Source organism: Phocoena phocoena, chromosome 6 (genome assembly GCF_963924675.1).
Source record: "Phocoena phocoena chromosome 6, mPhoPho1.1, whole genome shotgun sequence".
NCBI lineage: Eukaryota > Metazoa > Chordata > Mammalia > Artiodactyla > Phocoenidae > Phocoena > Phocoena phocoena.
This window is the reverse complement of record NC_089224.1, coordinates 50,530,275-50,548,137: the sequence shown is the minus strand read 5'-3', so window position 1 is coordinate 50,548,137 and position 17,863 is coordinate 50,530,275. Positions and strand designations below refer to the sequence as shown.

General features: G+C 34.5%; 1 protein-coding gene across 1 annotated transcript in view; it reads left to right on the top strand.

Moving 5' to 3' along the window:
- CCDC171 (coiled-coil domain containing 171) overlaps positions 1-17,863 on the top strand; it is a 349,858-nt gene that overhangs the window by 254,667 nt on the left and 77,328 nt on the right. Inside the window, 1 exon segment of the mRNA XM_065879246.1 lies at positions 12,443-12,574. Within this exon segment, the coding sequence (XP_065735318.1) occupies positions 12,443-12,574 (132 nt within the window).

Here is a 17,863-nt window from a genome sequence, read left to right as displayed (position 1 = left end):
ATTTAGTTGAATTCTGAACTACTTTTTGTATTTTAGAAAAAACATAACTATTGAACTTTAAAAAAAATCACCATTTAAACCATTTAAAAAATGTACGGTTCAGTGGCTTTCAATGTATTTACAATGTTGTGCAACCATCACAACTATCTAACTCCAGAATATTTTTATCACCCCCAAAAGAAACCCAGTAGCCATTAAGCAGTCACTCCTATATCCCTTCATCCCATTCTGTGGGTTGTCTTTTTACTTTTTTGTTTGTGTCCTTTGATCAACAAAAGTTTTGAACTTTGATGAAGTCCAGTTTTTTCTTTTGTTGCTCATGTGTTTGGTCTCATATCTAAGAATGCATTGCCAAATCCAAGGTCATGAAGATTTTACCCTATGTTTTCTTCAAAGAGTTTTATAGTGTTAACTCTCATATCTAGGTCTTTGGTCCATATTGAGTTAATTTTTGTATGTGGTATGATGCAAGGATCCAACTTCACTCTTTTCCATGGATATCCAGTTATCCCAGCACCATTTATTAAAAAGACTGTTCTTTCCCTCCATTCAGTAATCTTAGTAGCCTTAGTGAAAGTCAGTTGACTATATCAATTGACAAATCAATTGATCATATGAAAATATAACTGATTTTTGGGTGTTGATCTTGTATACTGCAACTTTGCTGAATTTATTAGCTCTAATAACTTTTTTGTGGATTCTTTAAGACTTTCTGTATATAAGATTATGATATCTACAAATAAAAGATAGTTGTACCTCTTTCTAATTTGGATGCCTGCCCTCCTCCCTCCCTTCCTCCCTCTCTTCCTTTTCTTTCCCTCCCTCCCTCCCTTTATTCCTTTATTTCATCTCATTGCCTGACTAGAACTTCCAGTCCTAGCCATAGGATAATATGATGACAACAGACTTTCTTGTGTGTTGTTCCTAATCTTATGGGGAAAGCTTTTGGTCTTGCACCATTAAATGTTATAGACGTCCTGTATCAGATTGAGGAAGTTCTTTCCTGTTTCTAGTATTTTGAAGTTTTCTTGTCATGAAAGGGTGTTGTTGGGTTTTGTCATATGCTCTTTCTGCATCAAATGAGATGATTTTTTAAAAAAAATCTTCATTCTGCTAATGTTGTGTACTGCATAGATTGACTTATATATGTTAAACCATCTTTGCATTTCTGGTATAAACACCACTTCATTGTGGAGTATAATCATTTGAATATGCTGCTAGATTTGGTTTGCTAGTAATTTTTGAGGAGTTTTGCATCTATGATCATAAGAGATATTGGTCTGCAGTTTTCCTGTTATATCTTTGTCTGGCTTTGGTTTCAGAGTAATACTGGCCTCATAGAATGAATTTAGGAGTAGCCCCTCCACTTCAATTTTTTGGGGAGACTTTGAGAAAGATTGGTGTTAATTGTTTAAATTTTTGGTAGAATTTACCAGTAAAGCTGTCTGGTCCTGCGATTTTCTTTGCTGGAAGCTTTTTGAATACTGATTCAATCTCTTTCCTTGTAATAAATCTATTTAGATTATCTGTTTCTTTTTGATTCAGCTTTGGTAGTTCATGTGTTTCTAGGAATTTATCATTTTCATCTAGGTTATCTAATTTGTTGACATAAAGTTGTTCATTTTCTTAGAATTGTTTTATTTCTGTAAGGTCAGTAGTAAAATGTCCCCAATTTAATTCTAATTTTAGTAATTTATTAATCTTTTTTTCTTGGTGAGTCTAGTTAAGGTTTGTCAATTTTGTTGATCTTTTCAAGGAACCAAATTTGGTTTTCTTGATTTGCTCTATTATTTTTCTGTTCTCTATTGTGTTTATCTCTGTTCCGATCTTTATTATTTCCTTCCTTTTGTTTGCTTTGGGTTTAGTTTGATCTTGTTTTTCCAATTCCCTCAGATAGAAGGTTAGGTTATTGATTTGAGATCTTTGTTCTTTTTACATGTAGGCGTTTAAGCCATAAATTTCCACGTGAACACTGCTGTCACTGCTTCCCATAAGTTTTGGTATGTTGTGTTTTCATTTATCTCAAAGTATTTTCTAATTTCTCTGTGATTTCTTCTTTCACCTATTCATTGTTTAAGAGTGTGTGGTTTAATTTCCAAAATATTTGGGCATTTTCCAGATATCTTTTTGCTATTTAGTTCTAAGGTAATTCTGTATGGTTTGAAATAGTTTATAGGTATTGTTTTATGTAGTTGTCTTTTAAATCATATAGGAAAAAAGAGGAGTTACAAATCATAAATACATTAATACTGACTTTTATATTTATGTATTCAGTTTCCTTCACTGGTATTCTTGATTTCTTCTTGTGGATTTGAGTTACCGTCTAGTGTCCTTTCATTTCAGACCAAAGGACTCCCTTTAGCCTTTCTTCTAGGGCAGGACTAGTGGTAAAGAACACCCTCAGCTTTTTATCTTGGAATGGCTTACTTTCTCCTTCATTTTGGAAGCATATTTTTGTTGGATATAGAATTTTAGATTGACAATTTTTTCCCCCCAGCACTTTGAATATGTCAACTCCAAAATTTCTATTTGGTTCCTTTCTATGCTTTTTATCTATTTATATTTCTCATTTGCAAGATGTTACTCTCGCAGTTTCCTTTGGTGCTTTGTACATGGTTTCCTTTAACTTTTGAAACACATTTGAAATAATTGATTTAAGGTCATTGTGTGATAACCTAGTAACTAAGCTTCCTCAGGAACAGTTCCTATTAATTTCTGTTTTTCTTATGTGTGGGCCATACCTTCTTAATTATTTGCATACTTCAAAATTTTTTGTTGAAAAGTAGATATTTTGAATATATAATGTGATAACTCTGGAAATCAGATTCTCTCCCAACCCTAGTGTTTGTTGTTGCTGTTTAGTAGTTTTTGTTTGCTCAGTGACTTCATGAACTAATTTCATAAGGTCTGTATTCTTGGTCATGTGTAGCCACTGAAATCTCTGTTCTGTTAACTTAGTAGTCTGTTAGTATTTCGATGGAGATTTCCTTAAATACCAAGATTCAGGTGATTTTTCTTGATTAAGATTTCACCTGGTTGCTGTAAACTTTCAGATCGTTTTCAGAGTTCTGAAAAAGTTGATTCTGATAAATTTTGCCAGTTTATTCATTGCTTTTATGTAGGGACTGGCTTTTGGAGTTCCTTACTCTGCCATTTTTCCTCACATCTCTCCCTAAAATTGTATACATTTATTTTCCTAATAATTTTACCAGAAGGCTTCTAATATTACTGATAATATATCCTCTCAGGAATTGAAATTTTTAAAAAATTAAGAGCCCTCCACACATGCTTAATTATTTCTATTGTGAGGAAAAGAGAGAAAGTACAATAATTATATCAAAATAATTTTCAGGACAGGGTAATGATTGGATGGATAGGATAATGTCTGGATTATTTAGGGTTAGGTATGAGAAAATTAAGTTATGTTAGTATTTATTTGATACTAACAGATGTCTTGTTTTACTGTAGCTGTGGGTGAAAGTAAGTCGATTTTGGTAAAGTTGGAATGTGGGGAAGAATCTGAATATTTTTTGTAGTCTTTTTAAAATTATTTTTCAATTAGCAGAATGGCTGGATTCTTGAGGCTTTTAGAGGTTGCTTGAGTTTGGAAGGATTAAAGTGTTTCCTATGTATGATCATAGCATACTATGAACTTTAAAATTACCTCTGAACATTTATGAGAAGTGTCAGATGCCTTTTCAATAAGATGACTAAAAGATAAAACAGGAAGTCACAATCTTGAAACCTCAGAAGATTAGAATACCTGAATCTATAAATCCTGTAAACTTATAAGGCTGAAGTGACACTAGACCAATGACTAGGAAGTTACAGGGGTTTTTGATGACACTCTTGGATTTGCTTGTACAATGAAGTCACTTAAAACCTCTAATCCAACATAAAACACGATATTTACTGTAAATAGTTAAGTCCTACAAATGCTTTTTGAATGTATATTATGGGCCAGAAACTGTACGAGCCTTTGGGGAAACAAACACACACACAAACAACAGCAACAACAATATTATATATATGTATGTATGTAGGTAGGTAGGTAGGTACATATCTCATAGTCTTTTCTTCAAGGTAGAGACACAGATAATTCCAGTATACTATGACAAATATGCATCCATAAGATGCAGTTCCATATCCATTTAGATAGGGTTATTCATCTATGCGGCATGCTTAGAAAACCCAAGGGTTGGCTGGAAATTTCTTAAGAAGAAGATTAAAGCCTGGAAGGGGTTTGAAGTATGAGGAAAGACGGGAAAGGCATTCCAGCAGAGAGAGTAGCATGTGCAAGTGCATGGAAGCATGAATAGCCTCAATTCGGTATTAAGTGCAAGGAGAGTGCTGAATGAGGCAGGTGGCAGCCAGGTCACGGAAGAACTTTTTTTTTTTTGGCCGTTTTAAGAATCTTGGATCTTTATTATGGAGGAAGTGAGACTAAACTAGGGTTTAAGCTAAGGAGTGATGTGGTCAGACTTCCGTACTGAATTGGGGCTCTAGGGGGGCACATCTGCAGACTGGAAATACTGAGTAATGAAGGTGGTTTTTAAGAACTGTGATTCTGTAGGCTAGATGAGTGCTGGTGAAGGTTTGGACCAGGAGAGTGATGATTGGTGGTGTCAGAAGAAAGGATATGAAGCTCATTTAGTAAAATGGCACATGGAGATGTGAAAGGCAGGGGAGGATGACTCCCAAGATGGGCAGTGTGATTAACTGATGTTGGGAAAACAAAGAGAGGAGCAGGCTTTTTTTCTTTTTTCTTTTCTTTTTTCTTTTGTTAGGGAGAAAAAGGGAGACAATGATGAGTTTTGTTTTGGAAATACTGAGTTTAAGGTAATACGGAGTGATCAGCAGGATATGTGAGTCAGGACCTCAGGGGAAAAGTCAGGGCTAAAGGTAAAGGTTTGAGACTGATTAACATAATTCTCTCTGGCAAAGAAAGAAGGTAGTATAGCAATTGACAGGAGAAACAAGACATTATAGATAAATGGGAGGCTAGGAAATACATTTTGAGAGATTAATTATGCCACTAGAGTTTGAAGTCCTTGAGGGATGGAATTCTGTCTCCTTAATTTTTACATCCTCAGCATCTACCACAGTGCCTGGTACCCAGTAGGCACTTAATGAATGTTTGTTGAATGAGTCAAACTTTTACCATCACCCAGTCTCTAAACATAACTAAAGCCACCTCTAGATTCCAGTGGAAGTCTTGCTTATACTGTCTTTATTTTTCTGATTGCTAAAAATAGCATATGTATTTACTTTGCCTAATCAAGCTCTAGAGGAGAAAGCCTAGATTCAATTACAAGGATGTCCCTAGGAAAGAGAGATATGCTAACAACAAATTTATAGGTAATAGCTAGTTTAACTCCTATGAAGTAGAAAGATGATTACTTCTGTCGTTAGAGTGGATTCTGGAATAAATAGAGTCAAATAGAATCTGACAGGTGAAGACTCTAAATAGCCAAATCTTTAAATGTGATTTTATAATCTTACCTTAAAAAATGGTTAATGACAATATTTGGTAATACATAGTTAACTTTGATTTTTAATTTTCAATGCATTTACAAGGAATACAAAGACCACAGAATAATTTTTATTTAATGAAACTGACAGTTATTTTAAAGCTGAAACAATGGTCATCTGCCTCTAATAACCCAGCTTTAAGTGACTTATTAATGACTCTCTGTTACTTATGATCTTTGAGCCCCTTTCCGTTCTCAGTTTCTTGATGCTGGTTCTGAAGATCAGCTGTGCAGGACATACAGGTGTTAGCACAGCTGGCTTGCTGATGACAACTCTTCCATATAGCTGTCTTGTGTGTCATCATTCATATTGTTCAGTGTCATTCTGACCTAGCCAAGCTAAAAATGGTACTCCAGCTCAAGAGGGATTTAAAAACCTTGACAGACTAAAGATGAGACCACAGAATTTCGTGTACGTGTGCTTACCAGTTTTTAACTTAAGCACATCTAAATAACTAATTTCAGTGTGCATCTGTCTTTACCCTTTGAAATAATTTACCCTAGGAAAGAAAATATCTTTGTGTGGAGAACTGTAGCAATTCATAAATACTTTTCTCTATTCTTGAATATGGGTTTTGTGTTTGTTTAAATAACTCAAGGTCACAGTAATCTATTTATGAGGTGCATTCTATGGTATATAACCTACACCACAAATTTATCATGCTGTCTAGTGCCTTTAGAAGATGTCCATGATTAAATCACCCTATTTTTCCAGCTTGATAATTTGATTTGAGGGTTCAGTTTTTCACATCCTTAATTGGGATGTAGCCAACTTGATAATTTGATTCAAAAGATCAGTTTTTTACTTCCATAATTGGGATGGAACTATAATGTGTGGGGTGTTTGTGGTAGTGGTGGATTTTGCCCTTTTTTCTGGTGACAGCAGCAGGCCGTCATTGGAGAGTTCTGGCTCTGCTCCAGAGTTGTAGGTTAAATTAAATAACCTGCCAGCAAAATAAGGCTAGTTTCTCACTTCCTTCTTTTCAAGTGAGGGGTTTCCGTGCCTGCTGCAGCACCAGTGGAACGCCTGCTCCTGCTGCGAGCGCCAAGGTCTCCTTCCCTCAGGTGTGGAGCACAGCTGGAACTGCTGCACACATCTTGGAACCTCATAGTTTGGGAGTCTTCTCTGTGAGATTATGGCCATTGTATAAGGACGATTGCTGCACAGATACTTGTCTCCCAGTATGATAATTTTGTGTGTGTGTGTGTGTGTGAGAGAGAGAGAGAGAGAGAGAACAGGGAAGACGGGTTGGGGAGAAAAAACATGAATGAATGAAAATGCCCACAGATCCAATGAAACTACTGAGGAAAATAAGGATGTTTCAATAATAGTCTCCACTGCTTATCACAAAACTACTTATGTGACACACATTTTTGCTAGCTTGCCAGACAAGGGACAAAGGAAAGGAAAAATAAGATAGTGCTGCTTTTTAGGTAGGGAAATGGAAGGAGTACCAAAATCTTGAGCAATTTCCTCATCTCTTAACTGTTAATTGTGGATATTTAGAGGCATTAGTATTTGTTGCTAGGAACACTGGACATAGCATCCTCATATTAGGGATGGCAGTAGCTCTTTCACAAGGTAGATGACAGAATGAAGTGAGGTAGTGTGGTGAGTACTCTGAAAAGTATGAAGTACTTTTGGAAGTGCTAGTGGTATTGTTACTAATAAGAATAGTACTATACTCTATCCATTTCATGAATTAATTAGTTAACGAAAAGGTAAAAGAGGGAAATATCCATTTAGTTGTAACTGTCCATTTTGTGAATGTCATTTGCATTGCATTGACATGCTTTAATCCCTGCTTCTGTCACTGGGCACATACCAGGGTGCTGGAACTGTCTAAATCTTTTTGTTATCCTCTCTTTCCTACTGCCTTGTAGAATTTGCAAGTTTGGAATGATGTTCTTATTTGATCACATGCTTGCTAAGAACCTCTGTATGCATAGGGTTTTTTCTGCTGCTAGGGTTATTGTAGAGTATATAGTTAACTCTGGCGGATTCCCTTCTCTCTGTACTTATAAAAGGCCCTCCAGTATGCCTATACTACTTGTTTAGCCAAATTTTCTGTTGTTTAGGTATTAGAGCGGTGATCAGTCATTGGGCCAGGAAAGTTAGACCCAGTCAAGTTGTATACTGGACTATGTAAAACTTGAAAGAAGGAGCGAGAGGTATTTGTGAGATGGCACCCTGTGTTAGTGATACAAGGTTTACTCACTAGAAATATTTCATACATTCTCTGATGAGATGTGGTCATTTAAAAAAAAATCTATAGATGGTGAAAAATATAGTCTTTCCTTCTATACCTCTGAGGCAGGGGATGGCCGACATTTCCTGTAAAGGGCCAGATAGTAAATATTTTAGGCTTTGTGGACCATATGGTCTCTGTCTCAACTATTCAACTGTATCCTCATAGCAGGAAAGCAGCCAAAGACAATAGCTAAGTGAGTGGGTGTGGCTGTGTTCCAATAAAACTTTATTTACAACAACAGGCGGTGGTCTGGATTTGGTCCCTGGGCTGTAGTGTGCCAACTGCACTCTGCACTCTAGTGCATAGGGTGAAAAATAATGCCTGGGCTGCTCTAGTGTATAAGGTGAAAAATAGAATAAAGAGAGAAGGGAAAGCAATTAGGAATCAATGGAAGTGGAAGGAAGTACAGAGGAGGAAGTAGGACAAAGGAAGGCAGGGAATGGAGGCATAGTAAAACCTGAACACAGGATGATAAAAGTGGAAGTTACAGGAAATATTGTTGGGATCTGTATATGACGGAAATCTCTCTGGTTAAAAAGGTTTATTTTGAAGTATTGGGGGCCGTAATAGATTGGAATTAATAAAGTTTTAGGCAGGTCAGGAGTATGATATAAAAGTCCGATTATCAGTTGCTTTTCCCAGGCATTCAAGATTCAGACATTGTGTACATCTTCTTACACGTGTTCTCAAATGTATCTGAGTTTTTATCAAAACCCTTACTGCTTCATCCTGGGTATCCTATTGGTAAAAACACAACTAGTACCATATTTCATGAATTTTTAAAAAATTAATTGGAACATTGGGTGCAGAGGGCTTTATAACTGTGCATGATAAAAGATGCAGGTTCATATTTTGAGAGTTGAGCAGTTTTTCTAAAAATGACTAGTTTAATTTCATGTATCTAGCAGAAATAGTTTTTTGTGTTTTGGTAGCAGTACAGAAGATTAGGAAAGATTGGTGGCTTGTGAGAAAATGCTAATCAGAGGAATAGGAACAGTACAGTATGGATCTTAAGAATCACTTAAACCTGGAACTGGATTGTTACAATAAAATAAATATTTCATAATGATGTTTTGGCTTCTTAAAAAGTTTCTTTTTTTTTTTTTTTTTTGCTATATGCCTCTGTTTTTCTTGTTTATTTGAGAAATATCTGCTTTCTGAAAGTATGTAATACAAAAGGGAGAAAGTAAACTGCTCTTTCTAAAAATCAAAAATTTAGGGTGGAGTAATATAGGTATGCTTTTCTTTATCAAAATATTATGAAATTGTACAGTTTTTATAGAATGTTATAAAAATGTATACAATTTTACAGTTGAGATTTATATTGTAGAATTCTTTGACAAATTTTATTATATGTTAAAATGAACTGTTAGCCATTTTAAAGTAGAAAAATATTATATATATATATTTATTGCTCATATATATAAATAAATCAGAGTAAAAAGGGTATAGCATCTGAATGATAGGATGAATAATGATGTACTGTAGCAGAATTAAATGTTGGCTTTTGAAATTATAATTTCAGGTTAATTTGAAATTATAATTTAATCCATAGACAGGTGATGATGGTTGTTCTAATCCTAAATTCACACTAAAATCTTTATTTTAAAAGGTGAACCTACTTTTCCCTAGGAAGAGTAGGAAGAAAAATAATTTTATTATTCTAATATTGTTACTTCAAAATTTTTTTGATGGTAAAGAAATTTACTTTAAATTCTCACTTTTGAAAGACCATTTTTTATCCAGTGGGCAGCATTTCCTAAAGAAATCCCACTTATCTCCTTTCTGCTCTTAGTCACTTTGTTCTCAGCCTGCTGTTCTATTTTTCTTATGAACTAATTTAATGAAATAAGGTGAGAGTCTTTTTACTTACTGTTCTGTGTTGAATCTCTTCCCTCTTTATCCTTGTTCACACACTGATATTGAGACTTGCCTTTTGCATTCTTTCTGAACAGTCTCCCCTTTTCGCCCTTTCTTTTTCCTGTTCCCTGTCACCTTTCCTTGCTGCTCTTTGCTGCATCGTTATATTTTCACTTGTCCTAGTGTCACTGTTTTGTATTCTTTCAACATGATGCTTTCACTCCCTTTTTCCATTAAAATAAAAGAATTCTTGGTCAATCCTTTATCAAGACTTAAAAAAATCCTTTTCCTTGAAATATGTGGAGACTATTTTAGATGCCTATTTTTTCAAAGTTTTGATTTAATTTCAAAGTGGGAAGAAACTCTTAAATTTTAGTAGAAATATTTGTGAGATTATATCATGGGGCACCATCTCTTGATGGCACTGCCAACATTCAACAGATAATTTATAATTTAATGATAGTTTAACACATGCATGTTATTCAAATAATGTTATAATTATGATGCCCATCATTAGGTTTAGCAATACAACTGCATTTTGAGTTTTTTCCCTATCTAATACAAATACAAAGAATTATTTCATTTGGCAAATTAAATAATGTTGTAGTGAAAATGTTAATTTGACAATAAATCACAGTTTTAAATGCCAGATGCCCTGGCTTAATGTTGTTCAGAAAGTTTATTTAGAGAATATAAAATGTGGCTTAGTGTTCCTGTATGTCAGGCTTCACAGATGAAGTATGGTGCCTGATATTAATCAGGTTAAAGGACCTCCAGTGCTTGGAGTGTGTTGTGGATTATACCTACATTGCTCATAGCCTCCCCCCTGCCCCCCCTTGCCCATATTAGCAATCTGCTTTTGTACTTTGACATCCAGGATTTCCCTAGTGAATTTTGTCACAGAAAAAAGAGAATCATCAATATCGCAGTTAAACTTGACTTTCAAAGCTAATAGTATCTCATTTGGGGGCTCAAATTTAATAAATTTTCTTTGATTCTGGGTGAGTTTTTAAACATCAAACAATGAATTGACCAGGGTGCAGTAAAATATTTAGATCTATTGACTGTTGTTCCAAAGGGTAGAAGGCAAAACACTAGTGGTTTGATGTTGATAAATTCTCAGTACCTTAATCCACATTAATGTTTTCTTTTATCTGAGTGCACATTGGTGACAAAAAAAAAAAAAAGGCAAGAGAAGGTGTCCATACATATAAGATATAAAACCTAAATCATATTTCACAAATGTCTTTGCTTTATTTTCTTAAGTGAGTTAAAAGCATTCTCATTTTAACTGAAGCTTGGAGAATGTTTGTTACAGATAAATATACATTCTGAATTAGGACTCCGGCGTGAATATCATACTCACACTGTTACAGAAATTGCATTATAGTGTATGTTTTACAGCATACACTTTGACATTCACTTATTGACAGAAATTCTTCAGCTCAACTTGAGAGTATAAGGATTTTTATAACTTAGATTAGCACGAACGATGAAAGATGTCATCACGTATTTGCGCATGTTTGCTGATTTAAGGAAACCCTATGTAGTATGATAGTTCATTCATAAAGTAAGAAATAATTCAAACAGTTTTACAAGCTGGAATAGAAAAATGAAGGTTGGGATTTCTATCATATATTATTGCCAAGTTACATATGAAATTGCTCAGGTAAAACTAGAGATATAAATACATTTATTTGAGCAATGATAGTTCTCCCCATTCTTGACCTTTGCTACCTCATAAAAACTCATTTTGTCCTGTGGTTTTAAGCTAATTGTATACTATTTATCAAATATATGATGTCAAAGAGATAATTTTTAAAAACCTATTCAGGTATAAGGAAAGTTAGGAAATATGTATACATATGAAAACTGCTATCATTAAACTGTATGATTGAAGATGAGAGATCACTGGTCTTAAAAGAAAACTAAACTGTGAAATTTTTGAGGCTTTTACTAAGTTTGGAAACTAAAAATGAAAATACCTGTTTCTGAGCATTTTCTTCTGTTTATATTATATAGTGAGTATTTCTCATTTGTCCAGAAGGTGGCAGTGTAATATCAACTGCATGTGATGCAGAGGCTAGCTAGAGAATTGGTGTTTCTCCAATTCTCTGTATCTGTGATGTGTTTGTATTGTTACCTTACTGAATACTTAAAATATAGTACAAACACTACTAATTTTATCCATTATCTTATTTAGAAGTGTGTGACCAAGTTGGTTTATATGTATTTTATCATTAAGCCTCAAGTTTAGTTTAAAGAGGGCAAGCAGACCTCTTGCTAGTATATTTTTAAGCCTCCTTGTGTGTTGAGCATATTTGTTTTTATTCTAGAGTACATATTGAAGTTTTCTTTTCAAAGACTAGTACCTAATAACTATCTTGTTTAATATATATCAGTTAATACCAGTTAAATTAAACATGTTATTAAGAAAGTGAGAATAAATAGGAGATTGCTGTTTATTTTTGATTTTGTAGATGTTTTTTCCTTTCCTTTTTCTTCTGAGGGTGGAACAGTGAAAAAATAATTCAAAACCTCTTGATCAGAAGAGCTCCAGCGACTCTCCTTCCCTCCCTCATTTCAAGTAGGAGGATGCTTTTTCTTCTTAACATTCTCCCCCAGTACTCTGAATTAGAGATTTATTTGCAACGAAAAATCAATTAGTCCTAAATTTATTCATGGATTTCAGGTCCAGCGATCAATGCAAGTCCACTCAGTGGGCTCAAGGGGACCCAGTTCATCCCAGTTAATGTGTCTGAAGGGGAATTACCATTGATGCTATTTTTTTCCCTTTAGGTCAGAGATAAGATCTCGCTGTCACGGACTGCGGCAAGTAGGAATGACTTCACCCTGCAGCTACCCAGACTGCACCTGGAGACCTTTGCAATGGAGGGGCTCAAGGGCGGGCCAGAGGTTGTAGCGTGCCAGGTTAGAGTCTAAATTACATTGTTTGCTACCGAGACACGTAGAAAAAGAAATTGCACTAACTGCGGAGAATGGAAGCCTCAAAGTATTGTGACTAACTTGAAGAAGATGCAAATAATTTTTCCTCATTTTTCTTCCGTCATGTAACACTATATTTCACAAATAATTGTGTTTTTTTCTTTAAAGCCTAGAACTAGCCAATTAAATAATCCAGAAAAGTTTTTTATTTTTTACCAAGGAAAAACGTGCGGTTTATAGCTAAGTACAGTATTAAAAGAGCATACTTTTTGGGCAGCAGAGGACAATAAGACGCTAGGCTGTTATCTCTTTAAGCTAGTCTGAATTTGTAGGTCTTATTGTTTTACAATAAATCACTTTAGATAAAATTATCAGGCAAGATATTTGATATTTTTCAGTGTTAATTCCAAAGTATATCCAACATTTCTCAGGTGGCAATTTGATTTCAGCAAATCTAGAACCTAGCTGCACTTTGCATTGAAAAGTATCTTATACTTCAATGTTTAGTTTTAATGAACTTTGTTATATGTGCCAGCTGGGTTATTTCATTTATAAAACTCAAAGCACCCAATCATAAAACCTCAAGTAACTTTAAAATAAACTGAATAAAGATATTTATTTTCAAAAACATATTTATTTTCAGGTGCTGCAGCTAGCTTTCTATTCTAGGTTACTATTAGGTTATTGTGATCATTTTTCTCCTTAGGGTTAAAAATATTTTTTAATCAGACAAAACAAAATTTAGTATGTATTTTATTCTCCCTTTAATGCCCAATTTCTTTATTAGAAAAATCTATCGACATTATGTAAACTATAGGGAGCCTGGTAATTCAAAAGAGGTTGTCCTTGTTCAATAGCACCCTAGATTTTTCAATGTATTTAAGAGAAATATCTCTTAAAACTCAGTCCCTTTCACATTTTGAGGTTTAAGATAAACTTTTTTCAGTCTTCAGTTTATGACTTCGTACAAAATTAATGTCAGTCCAAGTGGGGCTATGTTAATTTTTTTCTACATGCTCCATACCCTAATTTAATTTGTTATTAGTACTCAAATTGGTGCTCAACAAAGAAAAAATGCTTGTTGTTTCTTTCATTAGATTGTCCACCAATATATCTAAAACATATGTAATTGTAAAACGAAGCATAAGGCATTTTTATTTTCGTTTATAGGCTAGAATACTGTACCATTATTTAGTACAAGATTAAGATGTACATTTAAAATTTGATTATATTTAAGTACAATATGATTTGAGATTTTTCTAGTGGTTGTAAAGTAATCCTTTGCTTGGTTATCTTAATTCGGAATCTCACAGGGCTTAGTACTTGTCATAATTCACAAATAAAGACTTCCCCCAAACTCTAGATTGTGATGATTTGGAAAGAGACTGCTTCTTAGGAATGCCATTTTTTGAGGCAAAGCATGAACTCTATAGAGTTCTGACATCTGTGCATAACAAGAAGGAAATGGATGGGCTTGTATTTTAAACTACTATCTTTTCCAAGTTCTAATAAAAATAGTTATGTGGGTTGCCAGATACCTAAACACTTGGGTAAATTTTGTATTGATGTGCTGTAACATGCATTGTAGTTTAGTAATATATGTTTTGGTTTAGTATCCTGTGCAGAGAAGAGCACATATTTGAGCCCTAATAGTGTTTGACACACACACACACACACACACATACACACAGACACAATTGGTGATATGGAGTACTTTGAGAAGAAAGGCACTGTATTAATTGAAGACCTTAATTATAACAAAAACTATAATTATAATAATAATTATTATTATAAGTGCCGTTTTAGTGGGCACTTACTGTGTAACAGGTATCATGCTTAGCTGTTTAAATAAATGATCTCAGTTAATTCTCACAATGGACCTGTCAGATAGATGGCATTATTTCCATTTTACAATTGAAAACAACAACTATAGCAGGTAACTCTCCTCAGATCGACAGCAAGTAAATGGTAAGACCTAGAGTCTGAGTTTAAGTCTGGGTATATTTGACTGCAAAGCCTGAACTGGTAAAATCTGACAGTAAAAATCTAGATGCCTGTGTTAAATGGTCAGAGTGAAGCCTTTGAAATCTACAGTGGAGTTTTTCTTCCATTTACAAAGTATACATTATGCATCTGAGTATGATGTAGGTCATAGTTTGTGCTGTATTGTAGACAAATTCACAGATACAAAATTGTGTTTCCATTTGACAGGCTAATATTATAGAACTCTACTTTTCACCTTTTCGCAGTTTGTAAATATATATATTTATGCTAAGTGTGGCTACATATTTAGGAATTGAGTATTTGTTTAGCTTTGTACTGTGTGCTGATGAAGCGGACTACTCAAAGCGTGCACAGCTTTCGATTATGATGAGGGGAGGACCACTATGCAGGATGTGGTAGTGTCTGAATTATTTGGCCAACATATACAACCATCATTTAGAGTGGTAGGAGCTGAAGTTTTCCTGGACAGCCACTGTCTGTCTTTTCCAAAGGGGCAAGCTTTATTATAGGTATAATCCTTGATGGAAGGAAGACCAATGAGCATGACTGAAAGTTGAAGAGGATGAGTGGATTACCTTATCTCTCTGTACCCAGAAGAGCATGTGACTGATACTCTTCTACAGGAGATAATTCAGTTCATCTAGTCTCTGCGATCTGCTAGCTTTTAACCCTGATTTCCTTATCTGCAACAAAGTGTAATGCTAACAATTTCTCAGGCTTGTAGTAAGTTTGAATGAGGCAATGCATGTAAAGCAGAGAGCACAGTGCCCAGCACAAAGAAAGCAAACAACGCATGGTGGCCCTTATTACTGCTGACCAGTATGGGAAACATTGTAAAGATGAAGTAAGCAACAGTAGCTTGATTTTATTACTTTTGAGGGGTGTGTGTGGGTGGTTTTGTTTTTAAAGAAATGGTTACTTAGAATCTTTTCTCTATGTCTTTCCACTTGTTTCCTTCAGTCTTCCTTGTTTCTTCAAAAGCTTCAAATAATTTTGATTAAGATCAACTGTAGCTCCCTATTTACTTTTCCTTGTTACTTGATGTTCCAGTGAGGCCATGTCGCCAATGTAACCCCTGTTTAAGCTCCTATGGCAAGTTTAGAACTATTATACCTGGGCTTTTATCTCCTAAATAACAGCATATTAGTCTACTAGGATACTGGAAAAAAATAAAACACCTAGATTAGACAAGTTAGCTTTAGCTGAAAAGCCCAGTACAGTGTGAATGCAGAGGACTTTGTAAGAAAAAATATTCTGCCCATACTTTATAAAGATACCTGTTACTCATCGTCTTATACTTTGAATTGTGTTTTTTCAATAATTATGATATGTGATGCTTTTACTATGTGGAAAATATCAGCAGGCATCCAATAAATGTTTGTGCCTCCATTCCCATTCAACAATAAACAACACAGAACAATGTCAATATTGATATTATTGAGTGCTTGTTCTGTACCAGTTACTGTGCTAAGCACCTTACATTTACTCTCTCATTTAATCCCTGCAACAACCCTATGAATAATAGGTGCTGTGCTTTTATCTATTTTACAAAGGAAGAAGCTGAAGTTTACTGAGATGAAGTAAATTGCTAAAGGTCACATATCCAGTGAGTAGGGTGACCGGTCCCTTCATTCTTTTAATCATGCCTTTCTGCCTTTTGTAAACCATGGCATAGTGTTTTGTGTGTTGTGTGTGTGTGTGTGGTATGTGTGTGTGTTTTAGGGTAGTTGAGAGGAAAAAAGAATAAAGGTAGGGTCTGTCTATAAAATACAATTTCGTTTGTGAGGAGATCATGGCGAGAATAGAAATCCAAGAGAGATTAATGGGGAAAGTTACTTAAACTGTGTATTTCAGCCTCTTCATCTATAAAATGAAAATAATAGAAGTTTCTAACTCAGTGTGACTATTGAATGGGTTAATCCACCTGAAGTGCTTAGAATAGTGACAGGTACATTGTAAACACTCACTATTTATTAGCTCTCCACTAACATGAAAGGTCGTGAGACCAGGAACTTGGTTTTGTTCACTGCTGCATCATCAGAGCTCAGAACCCTGCCTCACATAGAAGAGGCCCTCAGTATGTATGGGTGAATGAATACTTGACTTCAGACACTGGTCAAGGTGCCTTAGGAAGCTGCTGTGCCTAAGTTGTGCACGCCTTTAAGAGACTTGGGATCAATTTTTTTTTTTTTTACTTCTAAACCCACTTCATTTAAAAGGAAAAGTCCCCCAAACCATCTCATAAAAGTGTTTAAGGCTTAGTGCACAATAACTATACCTCTAGAAATGTAGTATATTTTATAAATATATGTTTATAAACACTTCATTAGAAAGGCTTCATTGTGAAACCATTTATTTATGAAGATTTTAAACAAGAGTCTTTACCGTAAATCCAGTAATCCTTTAATCACCCACAACCTACCATGTTATTACAAAGTCCTTACTTGGTATGGTTGTTTGTTATGTGCTATACCCGCAACTTTTGGGGTACCATGGTTTTTTACATTTAACTTACCTTCCAGGCATAGAAATTTCTTCCAGCTATTTTGTTGTATTTATAAAGTTAAATCATAAAAGGGCATCTTGAAGGGATTTTTTTTTTTTTTTAATATAGAGAAGGAACAAATACCTTGTACCTAAGTACCTAAACTGTCAGGGAATAAAAATATCAAGAATCACTCTTAATAATTTTTCACATGTGTTCCCAGTTACACTGCTTAATGCAGCAGCCTTCTAATTGTTGTATAAGAAATGTCTTCATTTGGGCATAGTTAGAAGTTAAAGAAATGTTAAGTAATTTTACTTGAAATCTTGTATTATGTAGATATTTTCTTCTTCAAGTTATTCCATCCCCAGAAGTGAATTTTCAGATCTCTGATTATTTTTTAAAACATGAAAATTAACCATTTTGAATGGAAATATTGCTAAATATGTAGAATACTAAATATGTAAAAGTGCCCAGTTGTCCCTGAAAGACTAGATGACTTCTATTAGTTCTTTAGTTTCCTTTTTAAAGTATGGTTCTTTAGTTTCTGATACTAAAAGAAAGTTTTACCTTCTTTTTATAGTTCAGGTCTTCCCTTATTTTCAGATGTCCATTCTCGCTGGGTTCCTAATTTACAGAGTTGTCAGGGTTTAGTCTAAGAGTCTCCATGGTAAAGTAAAGAGAATATATTTTGTGACAGCTGTATGTCTCATAGATATTCCTTTTCATTTATTTCTGGGTCCATGACTGTGCTTTGAATGTCTGACATTATTGGAAGTCTGACC